General features: G+C 36.8%; 1 protein-coding gene across 1 annotated transcript in view; it reads left to right on the top strand.

Moving 5' to 3' along the window:
• The window catches only part of myo1d (myosin 1D), a 73,764-nt gene that overhangs the window by 38,739 nt on the left and 18,474 nt on the right, over positions 1-16,551 (top strand). The window contains exons 12-19 of the mRNA XM_053511618.1: positions 2,830-2,900; positions 3,974-4,048; positions 4,134-4,266; positions 4,365-4,531; positions 5,134-5,341; positions 14,834-15,057; positions 16,142-16,280; positions 16,388-16,492. Coding sequence (XP_053367593.1) covers positions 2,830-2,900; positions 3,974-4,048; positions 4,134-4,266; positions 4,365-4,531; positions 5,134-5,341; positions 14,834-15,057; positions 16,142-16,280; positions 16,388-16,492 — 1,122 coding nt within the window. The remainder of the gene's footprint in view (positions 1-2,829; positions 2,901-3,973; positions 4,049-4,133; positions 4,267-4,364; positions 4,532-5,133; positions 5,342-14,833; positions 15,058-16,141; positions 16,281-16,387; positions 16,493-16,551) is intronic.

The raw sequence follows: 16,551 nt of genomic DNA, 5'->3' as shown, positions 1-16,551 counted from the left end.
ATAATTCTTATTGTTAAAAGCACTAAAATCACAAAATCTGCAGAGAAGCAAGTAACCGAGATTCTAATTCTGAGATAATATGTATGTGAGATAGTATGTTTTTCAAACTGATTTGGCATCTGCTTTGTGGTTCAGATAAAATGGTTGTTTTGATTGGTCCTACCCTAGCTAGAGAGATTTGCTTTTTCTAGTTGAGAACTGGAATTAAAACAAGCATCATGTCTGTAATCAGATGATTATTTGTATTGAAGGTTTTGAGTTCTGAAGGTTCTGAATATATTCTGGTGCCATCGTAATCATCCTGCTGCTGAAAAACGCACAGGTGGTGGGCAGAATGGCACACTGTTGGGGGTGGCAGTGGAGCTGGAGGGGGTGGGGGAATTGCTGGGCCTGGCTGATCCTTTAAGACACAACCTTAAAGCTGTGCTCACTTTTTTTTTTTTTTTGCAATTTAGGAAAACATGTCTGCTGAACATAATTCACGTATTTGATTTTTACACTACACAAACTCTGACATAAAAAAAATAAAAATAACCGGAATGCTGAATACATAAAATATCATGTAAAATGTTTTTTCTGATTTTTAATATAGCCGTGTACTTGGGAAGTATTCTTCTCTCACTCAGCTGTTACATGTCACTTGTATATTCTTTTTGAATTGACAAAAAACAGGGTGTGTTAGTGGCTTGGAGGCATTGTGTTAAGGATGCTGTTTACATTTAGATGAAGTGCAAAACCTTTCTTCTCCTTTTTCACGTTTCCCTGTTTACACTGTTTGACTTAACTCTATCAGTGTCCTCTCATTCTTTTTTGTCTGGCATTGTGCATCTGCACTGTACTCATAAACTTTGATGTTCTTTGTTTATATACTGTGTGTGTGTGTGTACGTGTACATGTGTGCGTGTGTGCGTGCATGCATGCATGCATGTCAGATTGTGACTGAGATAGATTTGGCGAGGAAGGAACCTCAGCAGGTTGCTCAGAAAGCTCTGTCTGATCCAGCTGAAGCCTGGCCTTTGCTGGCCAGCCGTGAAGTTGTCTGAGCCGTGCAGGCAGATGGGATGGGAGGGCAAAGAAAAGAAATGTGATCTGGCTCTGGCCTTCAGACATATAAATAATCCACAAGGCTTCTTATTTTCATTGAAAATTTCATTGAAAATCTGTCTTTTGGTATCCTTCCCATTGGTGTTTATATATTGGACTTTACTCAGCTCCTTGATTGTCCCACTTTCTGTGAAGTGCTCTGAAAAGTAGTGCCACTGCTTCTGATGAGAGCTTGCTCTGCACCCTCAGAAATAAGCTTACAGTCTGCTGCGGTTTGGCCAAACAGACACCAGACGTGTGCCAGTGATGCTTTGCAGCAGAACAAGACAGCAGCAAGGAATATGCTAGGACTGAGAAAAAGAATGATGTATATATAAACCTACAACACCTTCTGCATCTTCACTCTTTGTTCTGCTTTGCTCCCGTTTTGTTGTATTTAGGAGGAGGATGGCATTGCTGTTGCATAAGATGCAGTGCTTGTCATAAATTCAATTTTATCAAAATTTATTGTGCAGTGCAATTTCCTGGTGGGTCAAGAGCAGTGATATTTTCCAAATAACACTGAACTTACAATCCACTTTAGTAAAGGACACTTAAGCTACAGTACTGGCAGAAAAAGCAAATAGCAATTGGTGATATTAAAAAAAATAAATAAAAAAATTGCAAATATAGCTGTGTCATTGCCAAAAACCGTGTTTCATCTTTTAATGTTGAGAGTTGTGTGAATGGCTGTGTGTCCTCCCTGTAGTCCCACCTGCCAAGCCACTCCTCCCTGATGTCATCCTTAAGGAGGGAAAAACCCTTAAGGAACCCCATCAGTGTATATAACATGCAATGTTCCTCTTAGTGAAGGAGCACTTATTTAATGCCTTATTTTGTTTGTATTATAGAGTCTACTGCTATTTTATCAAGCCGTTTAGCTATTCCCTTTTATATACTATTTCTTACAGTAATTTATAATTGTGTTGACAGTTTGCTAGAAAGGTTTGTATGCTTCATCACTAAACAAGACTCTGTTACTCACAACAGACCGGCAATGTTTACTTGCTTCTGTTTCAATCAAAACACATTCAATAATCTTCTCTTTAGAACCAGCATACACTACAATACAGCAGGATTCTCAGGATTCTGGAACCTGTCGACAGAAAAGTGCACAAAAGATATTAGATAATCCATAAGTTTAACTGGGGCTAAGACTAATCTTTTGGATACCTTTCTGCCTTTCAAACCCATTTTTCTTGCATATTTATACAGTATGACGTCTTCTCAGCATGTTTGTTTAATGCCACATATTGCAGACTTTTATCATGTTTTAAAAACGGTTGACCTGTTATTGCCAACAAAGGTATATAACAAAGTATTGAGATAAAATTTTGTTTCATGACACAGAGAGACACAGTCTCTTTTCAGCTCATAATGACAGTGTCATGAATCTCTTATTTTCCACCATAATTTGCAAATTAATTCATTAAAAGTCCTACCATGTGATTTTCTCGATTTATTTTTCTTTTTTTTTTGTCCATCATGTTGAGGTATACCCATGATGAAAATTACAGGCCTCTCTTTCAGGCCTTCGGGATTCATCATCACTTCCTCTGTTCCTATGCAAGTCTCTGTGGCTTTCTTCTTTTTGCACTGTGATCTTCAGGTGTTTTTGTGCCTTTAACTAATACACTACCTTAAAGTCATGTTACAGTATGTCTTACCATATCTTGCACAAAATTAATGGTCATAAAACAATGAAAAGCAATATTTATCCCTTCTTTTAAATTTGTCTCTTTACAGCTCACTCCCACCGACAAGAGCCTCGAGTTTGATCGAGACTTTCGCATTCGCCACTATGCTGGTGACGTGGAGTAAGTAGACATGAATAAAGCTTAAGTGCCTTATCCTCCTAGTTTCTCTAGGAGGATTGGCAAGTTAAGTGTTATTACTAACTAAATACTGCTAAAGAAAAAATCACTAAAGTATGAATAATGTTGGGATGGATGGTAACATTATACAGACTGGAAAACCAGTGTGCACTGACATGGTAAAGTAATAAAGTTATTGTAATTCATATAAAATGTATTTCCTCAATTGCTGTTTTGTTGATGGTGATGGACAGTGATGTTATCCGGCCATCACAACAAACAAAAAGTTGCATGAGTGACTGTGAGAGCTATAGCATATGCTTTACAACATTTGCATATTCATCAAATCATTCAGTGAGCCCATGTTTTCTAAGGATGAAAGATCTAGAGCTAAGATCTAGAGCACTCCCATCAGGATAGAAGTAAGATGCAGGTTATCAGTCGGAATAACTATTAATTTGCACCGACCCTATGACCCAGGTCCTGGAATACCCTCTGTAGCCCTGTCCTGCACATTTCCCTGTTTTTTCGGCTCTACCAAACTCCCTTCACTGTTGTAGGTAGAGTTAAGGAGACAAGTAGACTAAAGTCATTCCAAATCAATGGCAATGGGCCTCCAGTTTCTTTCTTTAATTTGGCACCCGTCTTGATTTTCTTTTCATAAGGCAAGGTCTCAGGAACCCAAACTGTAAGCTGTCTGTATTCATAATTTTGCCTTTTTCAATACCTGGCCGAGTTAGCACTTAATGTGTACTGCATGTGTATTAGAAATGGTGCTAAAAATACCTCTCTTAGTGAAAGTGCATGAAAAATAGAGCACTCTGTGAGTCATCAGCATGATACTGTTCTCTTCTCAGGCGTCTGAAACACTTAATGTGTAGCACTTAGAACTCTGAGATTGAGTGGCAAATAAATCTGCCACCCAGCTCCTTTCATTTTCTCAGCTTAGGCGTCAGATACTGTACGTCTATAATGTTTTTGCATTGAAGGGAAAGCTTAAAAGCTCTCATTTTGTGCGTCTATTTATAGAATTTTTAAACTAATGTCTCACTGTGTTCTAAATCTTTCTTTGCCAGCTACTCTGTGGTGGGCTTCATGGACAAGAACAAGGACACCCTTTTTCAGGACTTCAAGCGGCTGTTATACAACAGGTCGATATCCTTACCAGTCTGCACAGTTAATCATTTCCAGGATGCCTGCTTTGCTTTCATTTGACTGTTATAACTTGTGCTGCAGCTCGAACCCTGTTCTGAAGGCCATGTGGCCAGAAGGAAAGTTGAGCATCACGGAGGTCACCAAGCGTCCTCTCACCGCAGCCACACTCTTCAAGAGCTCAATGATCTCACTGGTGGAGAACTTGGCCTCTAAGGTCAGACTTTAGAGAGTGGTTGTACCTGCTTGGTTGTTAAGGAAGTGAATGCATGGACACTAATGCTTTGTCTGTCATCCACTTGGTGGTGTCTACAGGAACCCTACTATGTGCGATGCATCAAACCTAATGACATGAAGTCCCCACTGCTGTTTGAGTATGAACGCTGTAAGCACCAAGTAGAGTATTTAGGCCTGCTGGAGAATGTACGTGTGCGTCGTGCTGGCTTTGCTAACCGTCAAACGTACCCTCGCTTCTTACAGAGGTAAGCATCCGCTATGTGAAAAAATATCCTGATTTTATTCTATTATGAATCACCACTATCTAGTTTTTTTCCCAAATGAGTTCTCAATATTTTTGTAAATACAGCACATTAAGGATAAATAACTGAATCAATATAATAGGCTAAGTCAATTTAGTGTTTAGACCTATAACTCAATTTGAGAAGCACCCTCGACCTATTTAGTTTAGACAGCTTTGTACAACCAGGATTCGATTCCTTTTCTCTTATGTAATATAATGTCTCATTCTCTTTAGAATAGCATGTGAAATGTCAATGTCAGTGGAATATCAAATGACAGTTTTCTGGTCTCTCAGACATTTAGTGAGTTTAAAGTCTAGGCCCTCGCTGGTACATTCACTCCTGTATTGGTTTTGGTTCATGCATAATTATTGGAACCGCCATCCCAAAGATTCTAAGTGCCATTTCACCCATGCAAATGATTTAATTGAATAAAGCACTGAAGCTGATATCTGCTTTAGCCCCCACAAATCCTTTTTCAAAAGATTTCATATTTGAAGGTGGATGCATATTTGATGCCTATAATTTGATTGGTTAACCTTTTCACTGCTATCCCTTTCTTTCAGGTATAAGATGATCTCTGAGTTCACATGGCCGAACCATGACCTGCCCTCAGATCAGGAGGCAGTGAGACGTTTGCTGCAAGGATGTGGGTTTGAGCATGATGTGGCTTATGGCAAGACCAAAGTGTTTATCCGTACACCACGCACCATCTTTAGCCTGGAGGAGCGAAGAGCCCAGATGGTGCAGAGGATTGTCCTTTTTCTACAGAAGGTGAGAGCATAACCTAACGAAGATGCTTGAATAGTTGAAAAAGTTGAATCCATGCTGCTGCTTGCATAATCGTAGTTAAAAATAAGTATAAATCTAACCTAGTGAAAATGAGAACAGAGACCTAAACAGAAATGTAAGCAGAAGCATAAAGCATTAGTAACTGTATGACAATACTGCACATCATTGTCTTTCAGTGATATTTTAAAACTTGTAGGGATAATACTGGTAAAAGTAGGGCACTTTTTATCGAGCCTGTATTTTTACTTGTATATTAATCAGTGATTTCTTTTTTTTTTTGCCTTTGATCTTTGCAAGGGAAATTTTAAGCTTTTTATGCAGGTGTCATGTAAAGTAAAAGAAAGTCTTCCACTTTTCCAAATTTCACCCTATAATTATTACACATTGCAAACTTCACTTTTACTCTTGTTATCCTGCTTTATCCAACTGAGATGCAGAGTCTGTAACCGAGCATCTTCATCTGGTTATCATTTTATTAATATATATATCTTCTCTGGTAGTTCCCTAGTTTTCCTGTACATGACTTTGTAATATGGCTGTCCATAAACCTGTAGTAGCAGACATCAAAATGTTGAATCTGCCCTCTGCCAATATCTGAAACTGATTGTATGACCTTTGTATTGACACAACAATGCTGTGGCTCACGAACAAAGATATTGGCTTGACATCGCTGTGCTTTACCTTCTCCCGTAAGGTAATGACCCATCTTCAGGGACAATGCCACTTTATTAAGCACGCTGTTCACCCCCAGGCAATAGCTATCTCAACAGAGTGTAATATCGGTGCCTGAGCTGAGTGATGGGCACTGAGGTGCTGAACACACACAATTACACAAAAGGCCATTGCATGATGTCTCTCTATGCTTCTTCCTCTGTCTTTTTCTGTGTGTTGTCAGTGTGAGATCATCTGTCCTTTTATTAACACGTACCAGACTAAAATCCTCCATGTCAGGAGTACTAGTGTTGGCAGAATCTGTGCCACAGCTCACATCCCCCATAACAAGCTCACTGACAAAAATATACAGGCTCACAGAGTAGCTGTCATTTGTTAAAAATCGATTTTTCTCTTTTGATTAAGAATAAGCCCCCAAGGATATTTAGATCTTGCATCTATTCTCAGTCCTACAACCAAGCAAGAGAGCTCTGAGCTAAAAGAGATGTGATTTGCATAAACATCCTCCTCGCTCTGACCTTCAGTTTGTCTCAATTCACTGCTTCTTCACAGCATATTTTACTGTGCCATTCCAATCGTCCCTGAGCTGTTCCTCTTCTGTTCTGCTCCCAATGCTCAAAGACTCGCAAAACTAATACCCATCTTGTATGGTTTTGAAAAAAGAAAAAAAAAATTGATTAGCAAAATTGATTAGTTGATACCAAATACAAACATCATCTGCATTATTCATTAATCCTTTTCTATTTTAAATTATTCATTTATATGTTTATGCTGGCTGTCCACATCACATGGAATGTCAGCCTGTAGTTCTCTAAAAGCTTTGTTTTTTTTTATGCTAATCTTTTAATTAACTTCTGTGTTACAATGATTGTTTCAGTGACAAAGGTTTATGCATAGAGGTTTATGAATAATGATCATAAATACAAGATTATATATAGTTCAATATCATAAATTTACCATACAACAATTAAAGTTAAATAGGTATATCTCAATGTATATTGAATCTAAATGCTCTGAGCAGCATGACTGAAGAAATTGGCTCATCCTGATCTGTTTTCTGTTTATTCAGAAACCTATGAAGGCTTTCTTTTTTTTCTTTTTTTTTCAAAGATTTTAAATATGACATTTTAAACCCAAAAGCCCCTTACTTGTCGAATTTATCTGTAGAACTTTATTTAAAGAAGCATTTCTTTGTAAAATTACTATTAAATATATTTCATCTTCTTCTTTGTCTTTCGGCTGTTCCCTTTCAGGGGTCGCCACGGCGAACCATTTGTCTCCATCTAACTCTATCCTCTGCATCCTCTTCTCTCACACCAGCTAACTTCATGTCCTCTCTCACTGCATCCATAAATCTCCTCTTTGGTCTTCCTCTAGACCTCCTGCCTGGCAGTTCCAACCTCAGCATCCTTCTACCGATATATTCACAATCTTTCCTCTGAACATGTCCAAACCACCTCAATCTGGCCTCTCTGACTTTATCTCCAAAACATCTAACATGGGTTGTCCCTCTGATAAACTCTTGATCCTATCCATTCTTGTCACTCCCAAAGAGAACCTCAACATCTTCAGCTCTGCTACCTCCAACTCTGCCTCCTGTCTTTTCTTCAGCGCCACTGTCTCTAAGCCGTAGAGCATTGCTGGTCTCACCACTATCGCTGGTCTCACCACTCAATATATTAAAATAAGAATATATATATATATATATATATATATATATATATATATATATATATATATATATATTAAAATAAGAAATATAATAAATATATTTCATGTTGGGTATTATCCAGGAGACTAGTGATGAGCACTGTGGGGTTGCACTAGCAAGGTTAAGGATTTAAACCCCATCTCAGGTGTGAGTGCGCTGATTTTCTCATACAGTCCAAAAACATGCAAATTAGGCTTATTCGCATTTTCAAATTGCCAGTAGTGTGTGTGTATGTGTGTGCGTATGTACAGTGTGTGTGTGTGTGTGTGTGTGTGTGTGTATGGTTGTGTGCTCTGCACTAGATTATTAAGGTGTCCAGGATGTTCCCCTCCTATTGCCCCGAGTCCCCTGGGAGTATCACTCAGGAGGTTTGGATCACTCAGGTCTGAGCTCAGCAGCATTATGTCGCAATAACATGAAGTCAGATGACTTTTATAGCTTAGTTATAGCCTGGATGGACAAATGTTCAATAAACATTTTCTTTTTGAAGACTTAATAAAAAATATTGCAGTGGGTAGCATACAAATATATATATATATATATATATATATATATATATATATATATATATATACTGTATATATATATATATACTGTATATAGTGACGCATGATGTTAATGGTGCCTTGCAGCTGTAGAATCAGATGTTAATAGCTTAAAAATAAAATGGTCTCCAACAGATATTGCCAGATAAGATTAGGATTTAATTTAAAGTACTCACAAAAGAGTTGCTTTCAGTTGCCAAGTAGTGGAGTAAAACCCAGGTAAATTTACCCTAGGTCTATAGGTCTTACTGATAATACTGTTTGCTAAGTGTACAGATTAGCTTCCTATCTATGTAGCTAGGCTATAGGGGGGTCTCAACGAACATAAAGCAAATTCATTAAAATGCAATGTCATGCTTGATATCTTACATTTCTGTTAAAGCACATGTGTTTGTATTGGCTTTCCATTTTCAATTGATTGAAACATTCATTCATTACAAGGACAACAATTAGAACTTGATAATGCTAGCGTTGACACGATCAAATTTAAGTTCTTAGCGGCATAAAACAAAACACAAGATGTTAACAAATAATAAAATTTAACACAACTAATTAAGCTCTCTGCCCAAGATTTTACTGGTGTCCCTACAGGATTAAGTCTCTGTTTGAAGTGCAGGCATTTTAATTATTCATTTATTTATGTCTCTGTAGAATTAGATGTGTTTCACTACTGAGAACTTTTTCAAAGATGAAGTTACAGTTTTAAACAAACTTGCTTGTAGAACACAGGATGCTATGCTGATTGCCAATTGGTTGAACAATTAAAAGTGCGCCACCTTGAGGATTATATATCGACTGCAGCATTTTACCATGGGCAGTGGAACGTAGAAAAAAAAAAATTAAGTCAATTTTGCAGTCAGCGTGGCGATACATGAATTGCCACACCAAGAAATTATGAAGATTATTATTTTTATTTATTTATTTTGTATTCATTTTTCATTTATACTGTTCCTGCCCCAGTGACCGGTCCTTACTTTTTCAGAGGAGAATATTTAAGTCGCAGATTATAATAGAAGCTTCATTTTTTAATGAATAGTCCAGCTTATTTAGCAGTATGCTTAAGTGTACTTTATAAAAATGAATTGTATACTTTAAATACTTGGGTCTGTTAAATATATGAAGATAAAATTATTTACCATGATGAATAATTTAGATTTAAAATGATTTACCCTGGTAAATAATTTACCCTTTTTTATTTGTTTTTTACTTCTCCCCCTCACTTTTGAATCTGTACGCCGTGTCTAATTTCACAGTCTGTCATGACTGACTATAAGCGAAAAAGAAAAGGTGCTAACCCTAATCAATGAAATAGCCTATTCAATGAGCACCTCTCAAGGTCTGCTGAATAACCCACTGAGAGATTAAAATAGTTTTTAATAATAGTTTTAAATGCGATCTCTTGAGGCTCAGTGCCAGTTGCTCAATGTCAGTAGTTAATCAACACTTCGTGACTTTCTGATTTTAGTTCTATGTGAAATATTTTGTCAAACAGCATCAAACATTGACTTTTATAGTTTATGGGATGTTGAGTGTCATGTCTATCTTATGACACAATACAAATAAAGACTTCTTAGTAAAAACCCAATAGTGGTTATGATTTTAACATTTGTCAAAAATGAAAGTACACCGATTCCAATTGGGCATATGACTAATTACTATTTGTGTCAGAAAAGAGAGAGAACAGTGTTTAGGTGGCTGTGGAGGCAGTGACAGTTACGTCAGTGGCCATGCTGTTGCAGTAATGACAGCCCCCCCCCACACACACACAAACACACACACACAAAACCTCATGCCAGCATTCTGTTTAGAGGTCACAGGAAAAAAAACGGTGGTCTCCTTCACAGTTGCATGCAGCTCAGCCCTGCAATATTGATTTATGAAAACAGAACGATTTCTTTCCTGCTCTTCCCCTTTCTTTCCTGAGTCTCTGGTGATTAGGGTTAGGATTCTGTTGTGACTGTACTAAACCATGTCACACTGTCAGATTGTGATGCTATCAGGCCTAAACCCTTGCATCAAGTGTTTTGCGGAGAACCACAGCTATTCCCCAGGAGGTATCACACGTGTAGGAATTGTGTGCTTGGATTTGACTCCTGATTGTGGGGGTGGTTTTGCTGCACTGCATGGCTGTCCGGCTGATTAATGATAAGCCAGCATGCATTTTCTCAGTCATCTGTAACTGTCTAGTGACACCTGAATTTAAAAAGCACATAGCGCATAAAGGCTTATGTTAAGAGTCGCAGTTCCTTTGTGAACCAAGAAAGAAAAATTTACAGTGGTTATTTGTAATCATAAAATTTTGTGAAATTATATTGATTCCTAAGAATGCAACCAGATGTATAACAACAGGCTAACTGGCTATTATTATGTCTTCTCAGCCAATAAGTCAATTAAGAAGCACACCAGAGCTAGTTAGCATAGCAATCTGTCACACATTATTGCTGTGAGACTTCTGCAGCCTTGCTGTAAATTTGAAGCATAAAAGCACAGAGAAGCAATGCAGCAGTATGTCCAAGTAGTTAACACACCAGTCTCACTGGCTTATAGGAGGGGAGGGGGAACCGGGGCTGCTCCTGGCCTAATTTACCCACATTCCCCTGGGTGCAGCCCGTCTGGATACACTCCTGTTTAAATGTCTCCTCGATTGTCAACACAGACTTGGTGCTCAAGCAACGAGTATCCGGCTCGAAACTTTCAATTTAAAATGAGAAGAGTATCGCGGTATATCAGATTTGAACAGAAAATATTATGACAGGAGTGTCAGGAACAGATGTGATGTAGCGTGACTGTGTCACCAGTTTGGATTGTACTGTGTGGAGCAGTGACTCACACCGATCTCCGATGAGGGAGAGGCACGCGTACAGGAGAGGCATAGAGAGAGAGAGAGAGAGATTGCAGTTTTCTCTGCAATCTCTATTAGCCTATTTAATCTTATTATAGGCCTTATAGAAGTCTCATAAAGATGGGTGTTATATTAGCACTGACTGAGACTAGCACGCAGATGTAAAGGATGAGAATAATTTTCAAAATGCAATCCAACTGCTAAGAAAACCTACTGTACAATGCTCTTTTAAACAGAAGTAAATAACCAGTAAGTAAGTTTTAATGGCAGCAATGGATTATTTTGACGTTTTTAATTATTCTCTTTTTTTGTCAAAAGCAAATCTAGAACTACATTCAGTTGTCAAAGCAGAACATAACTCATAACAGCATTTAGCTGTCATTGACCTGCATCATGACAAATAGATCACATTTTTAGCACATAGCGATTGGTTGGTTAATAATTAGACTAATTGTTTGTTACAGCAGTAACACACTTTTGCCTCCCATGCATGCCGTACTGTGGCAGGACTGTTTTTATTTTTTCCCCATGGAAAAATGGTTTCACATATTAGAAATCAAAGCATGATTGATCCACCAACCAGTTTTGATCTTTTATTTTCAAATTTAAATTTAACAATGCAAATGGGTTATTACTTGAGTACTGATTGGTTTCTACAACAAAAGCCTAATTCTGTGTAATAGGACAAACAAAAGATGAGCTTTAAATGAAATGATGACAAGTAGAGTTTCCTATTTGCAATCTTTCCTTCTCATGAGACTTCCAAATCTACTCATTTAGGTAGTGAAAGGTGAAATCATTTTTTTTGCAGGAATGAGTACTAATGCCTTTGCATATTCGAAATCATTATTCTTTATGTATTTATGTATATTTTTATGCAGTACTTTAAAATGTTGAAATGTAATACAGTTACACTGAACAAAATGTTTAATGGATCAACATGTTTAAATTAAGGGCAGAATTCAGAATTAAAGGCAGCAAAATATGTAAATCTGAGAAGTAGATATTTTTGCAATTTTTGCAAAAGAAAAAACTGTTTTGCAACAGAAGCAAGAAGTATTGCAATTTAATAGAGAATATGTTGAGCATGTTTTTTCTGAGTCAAAGGGGTGTTAAAAAGCCCAAATGGCAAAATATTTTGCTAAATTTGTTTGGGTTACATCAGTGTACATTTTGTATGATTTTGCAAAAAGTTAACTTCATCTCCCACAGTTTTTGCACAATGGATAAATTAGCTTGCAGTTGTGTTTGTGGTTGTTTACATATGCAACTTGGTATGCATAATATGTTGATTGAGTTGTAATTGCAAAATATAGCAAACCCATGCTTTGATTGTGATTTTGTAGTGAGACAAACATAAAGTACTGGCAAGAAATTAGATCAAGGCAAAAAAAAAAAAAGTTCACATAAAAAAAACTTGTTATTCACAAAGATTGTTAAAAATCATGAAAAATTTATAAACAATACAAAAACCTCAGTTCACAGCATCATCTGCCTCCTCCTCTCCCAGTTTTAATTTTACTTTAAACAGCTCCCTAATATTTGTCTTTACCTTACTTACAGCAGCCACTATTCTGTGAAGTCAGAATAGCATCTGCTTTGCTAATCATTTGACCGAATGAAGCGATGTGATTGGCTTGTTAATTTTTTTTTCTTAAAAATGTGTCCATGTTTTTTTATATGTAAGTTATAAAATAAGGTTTTATACAGTTTTTCAAATTAAATGTTTTGATACAAACTTGTGTGTCAGAGAAAAATCATTTGACAAAACAAGTAAAAAAGGTGTTTATCACATATTATTGCCAAAGATGGGATAACGTAAATAAGGACATAATGACAAGTTTATAAAAAACTCACATAATACAGTACTGTGCAAAAGTCTTGGGCACCATATTATATGCTGTACCAATTTTGTTATATACATTTATCATGTCCGCATAATTATGTACAAAATCATGCAATATTTCCATATATAACTTAAAAATGTATACATAAATAACATTAGAGGAGAATATATGCATGGCTGAAAAGGAAAAAAATATAGTACAGTCTAAAATTCCTGATTTCAAGCAATGAGTTTTCACTCCAAATATTGTCTGTTTATTTTATTACTCTTTAAGGCTTTTTATAAAAGTTTCTTTTATGCAGAAATGTTTTCAAAAGCATTTTTTGCTTATGCCATATTTTTGTATGTGCCCAAGACTTTTGCACAGTATTAGACTGTAAGTAAAATAGTTGTTAGGTTTTACTGAGCTTGCTGGAGAATGAGTTCTTCTGGTAATTTTGTCACCCTCGCTTCTTTCTATTTTTATGCAAATCCCAGAAGCGTACATTAGATTTTTTTTTTTGTTCCATCTGAAAACTGGTCTGTCTTGTACTATATATATTTTTTTTCTTTACAGCCATGCATATGCATATAAAATACACACATAAAATACAAATACTGGGCATTGGAGGCTCAAAGATAGGTGCCATTTCTGCCATGCGGAAGGCCCGAATTCGATTCCCAGTCAGTGCCCAAACCCCAGCCACTGGATGCAGTGCCGGTCCCAAGCCCAGATAAAATGGGAGAGTTGTGTCAGGAAGGGCATCTGTCATAAAACATGTGCCAAGTTGTGTGCGGCTCCAAGGGTCTGCTCTGTTAACCCCTTGTGGGAAGCACCCAAAAAAACAAATCATTAAATATGAATACCTGCAAACTTTTTGTAGCAACATTGACATTATATTAATATATGAAGATGCATTATAAATAATTCTTGCATTAATTTAAATACATGGACCCGCAAATGGTTTTCTTCAGTATAGTAATAGATTTAACATAGATCAGATTAAACATGTAATATTTTTGTAGTAACTGCCCAAAAATCAGACTAAACAAGTATATTTACTGTATATACCACCAATAAGACAATTTCATAATGGTCTCTTAAATACTATTGCAGTTCAGTGCTTGGCATGGGCTATAGCGCTTTAGGAAATCAGCAAAATCACCACATTAGTAGTTTGGATAACTAATGTCTTTTAAAAACAAAATCAAGCAAAGACTTTTGTAATTGGATGATTTTGGACTCTAGTATCTTACATTCCATGTATTGTTTAAATATCATTAGTATTAAAATACTTTTTAAAAATGAGTTTTGGGCCTAGCACGAACTCCCTAACCTCCTAAATTCTGTCATGGTCACAATACAAACAAGGATAAATGCATTTAGCTGCTTGAATCAATGATTGCATTATTGAAAAAGTAGAGGAAAGGGAAATCTAGTCTGGAATACAAGTAAATAGTTTTAGCAGAATTTCAAGATATGACTATCCAATTATACTTGCTTTTTCATGCTGTGCAAAAAATAATATCCAAAAATAAAATAAAGTAACAATATGTCTCTTTTTATACAAACATTCATGCAAGCAAGAGAGTAAGTGGTTGTGGACAGAATGGACCAAGTGGTACTGAGAGCTCAGCAGCCTGAACAGCTCCCTGAAGATCCATTACCCTGCACTGTTAAGGTTAAAGTTAAGGACTAGACAGTTTGGCCTTCACAGATCAGAATTTGTTTTATTTCTGTTTTGTTGTTGTTTGTGTATGTGTGTGTGAGCATGTATGTTATTTTACTTGCACAATTTTCATTATCTTAACTTTTATTATGATTATTATAAAAATTAATTGGTTGTCCTTTTAATTTTTTCCTATGATTTTCTTAAAGGTTTGGCGTGGCACTATTGCTAGGATGCGTTACCGTCGCATGCGGGCTGCATTCATAATTCTGCGTGCATACCAGCGCTACAAGGTCAAGTCCTATATCCGAGAGGTAAACCGGCGCTTCCACAACGTACGCAGCATGAAGGACTATGGCAAGCACGTGAAGTGGCCCACACCTCCCAAAGTACTGCGCAGGTTTGAGGAAGCGATGAGAAACATCTACAACAGGTCAGAGCCATAGTACACATCAGAACACATGAGCTGTTTTACTCTGTATCCCATTGCCTCAAAAACACACAGATGCCAACAATTCAGGAGCTGAATTTCTGTCAGTGCTCTGCTGTAACGTAGGAGTTGATTATGACTTTAGCTCATGGTTAAAACCTACTCTACTCTCGTAATAACTTGACTCATAGAGCATGGCCTGTGATGTCATATGTTACCCACCACTGTCATCCATTAGCTCTTAAAGAAAATGACCCCAGGCTTATTTCTCTTACGTTTCTGCGGAAGGACAGATAGATAGACAGATACATAGATAGATAGATATGTACATGATTACATATTTTATATATATATTTTTTTTTTATATGGTAAAAGCAGCCAGATTATGCTTAGTATGCCACATAAAAGCAAGGTTAAATGTCCACAGTAGTTTTTCTTCAATAGCTTCCTTTCTTTTTATAGTTTAAATGTATTTGAGGCATATAATTTTTTTACAGAAAAAGATGCAGCATGCTTGCAGATGAGGCATCACATTCAACATTAGTTTTTCTTCTAGCTTTTCTACCTTTTAAGTACAATATTTTGTACATAACAATGTAAGCCTAATTAGCTACACCTCCGCAGTTGAGATTTGTTAATGCTTCTCTTGGATAACAGCAATATGTTCCTTCCTGTAAAGTGTTACAAGATTAAATTATCTTTGGCCATACGCTTTCATTTTTCTGTTGGAGGGCTTTTTAGTTTTCCTGTAATTTGTGTGGATTTGATAAGTGAACAACATTATAGTTGGTCAAAGCAAACAATAGGGTTTCTGTAAGCTTGCATATAAATAATGAGCTAGTTTGACAGTCTGTTTGCTTTAATTTTACTTGTTCTTTAAGGGTGTCAATTATGATGACATTTAAATAAAAAAAAATAAAAAACGCTAATATATAAAGTAGAAGGTTTCCATGCAAATGATTTAAGAAAAACAGTGGGGTTTAACCTTCTCCTGATGGACTTTCATGAGTAATTCTGACCTGTAAGTCTGTTTAGATTGAAATGTAAATTTTTTTTTAATCCATGTTTTTGTGTCTATGTTATGAAGGTGGTGGGCCTGGACCCTAATTAAAAATCTGTCTCCAGAGGAGATGCTACAGGTCAGGGCTAAAGTGGCCACGCTGGAGTGTCTGAAGGGTCAAAGGGCAGACCTTGGCCTGCAGAGAGCCTGGGAAGGCAACTACTTGGTCAGTGTTGGATTAATGAAGGCATTTAATAATAAAAGAGAAAAATTGTATTAAAATAGTGAATTAATTTTGTTCTTTACTATTCTTCACTGTGTATTGACGCTCAGAAGCGGGATAGTCCAGAGACAGCATCTTCCTTCACCTTGGTGTCCAGTGAGCTGCAGAGAAGAGATAAGTTCATGAGGGTCCTCTTCTCCTGCAACGTTCGTAAGGTACAACATACTTTTCATCATGTATTTGTATGGGGAGTGTTCAGTCATATCAGGACTTG

Source organism: Clarias gariepinus, chromosome 14, assembly GCF_024256425.1.
Source record: "Clarias gariepinus isolate MV-2021 ecotype Netherlands chromosome 14, CGAR_prim_01v2, whole genome shotgun sequence".
NCBI lineage: Eukaryota > Metazoa > Chordata > Actinopteri > Siluriformes > Clariidae > Clarias > Clarias gariepinus.
Note: the sequence above shows the minus strand (reverse complement) of the source record. Positions and strands in the feature narration are given on the sequence as shown.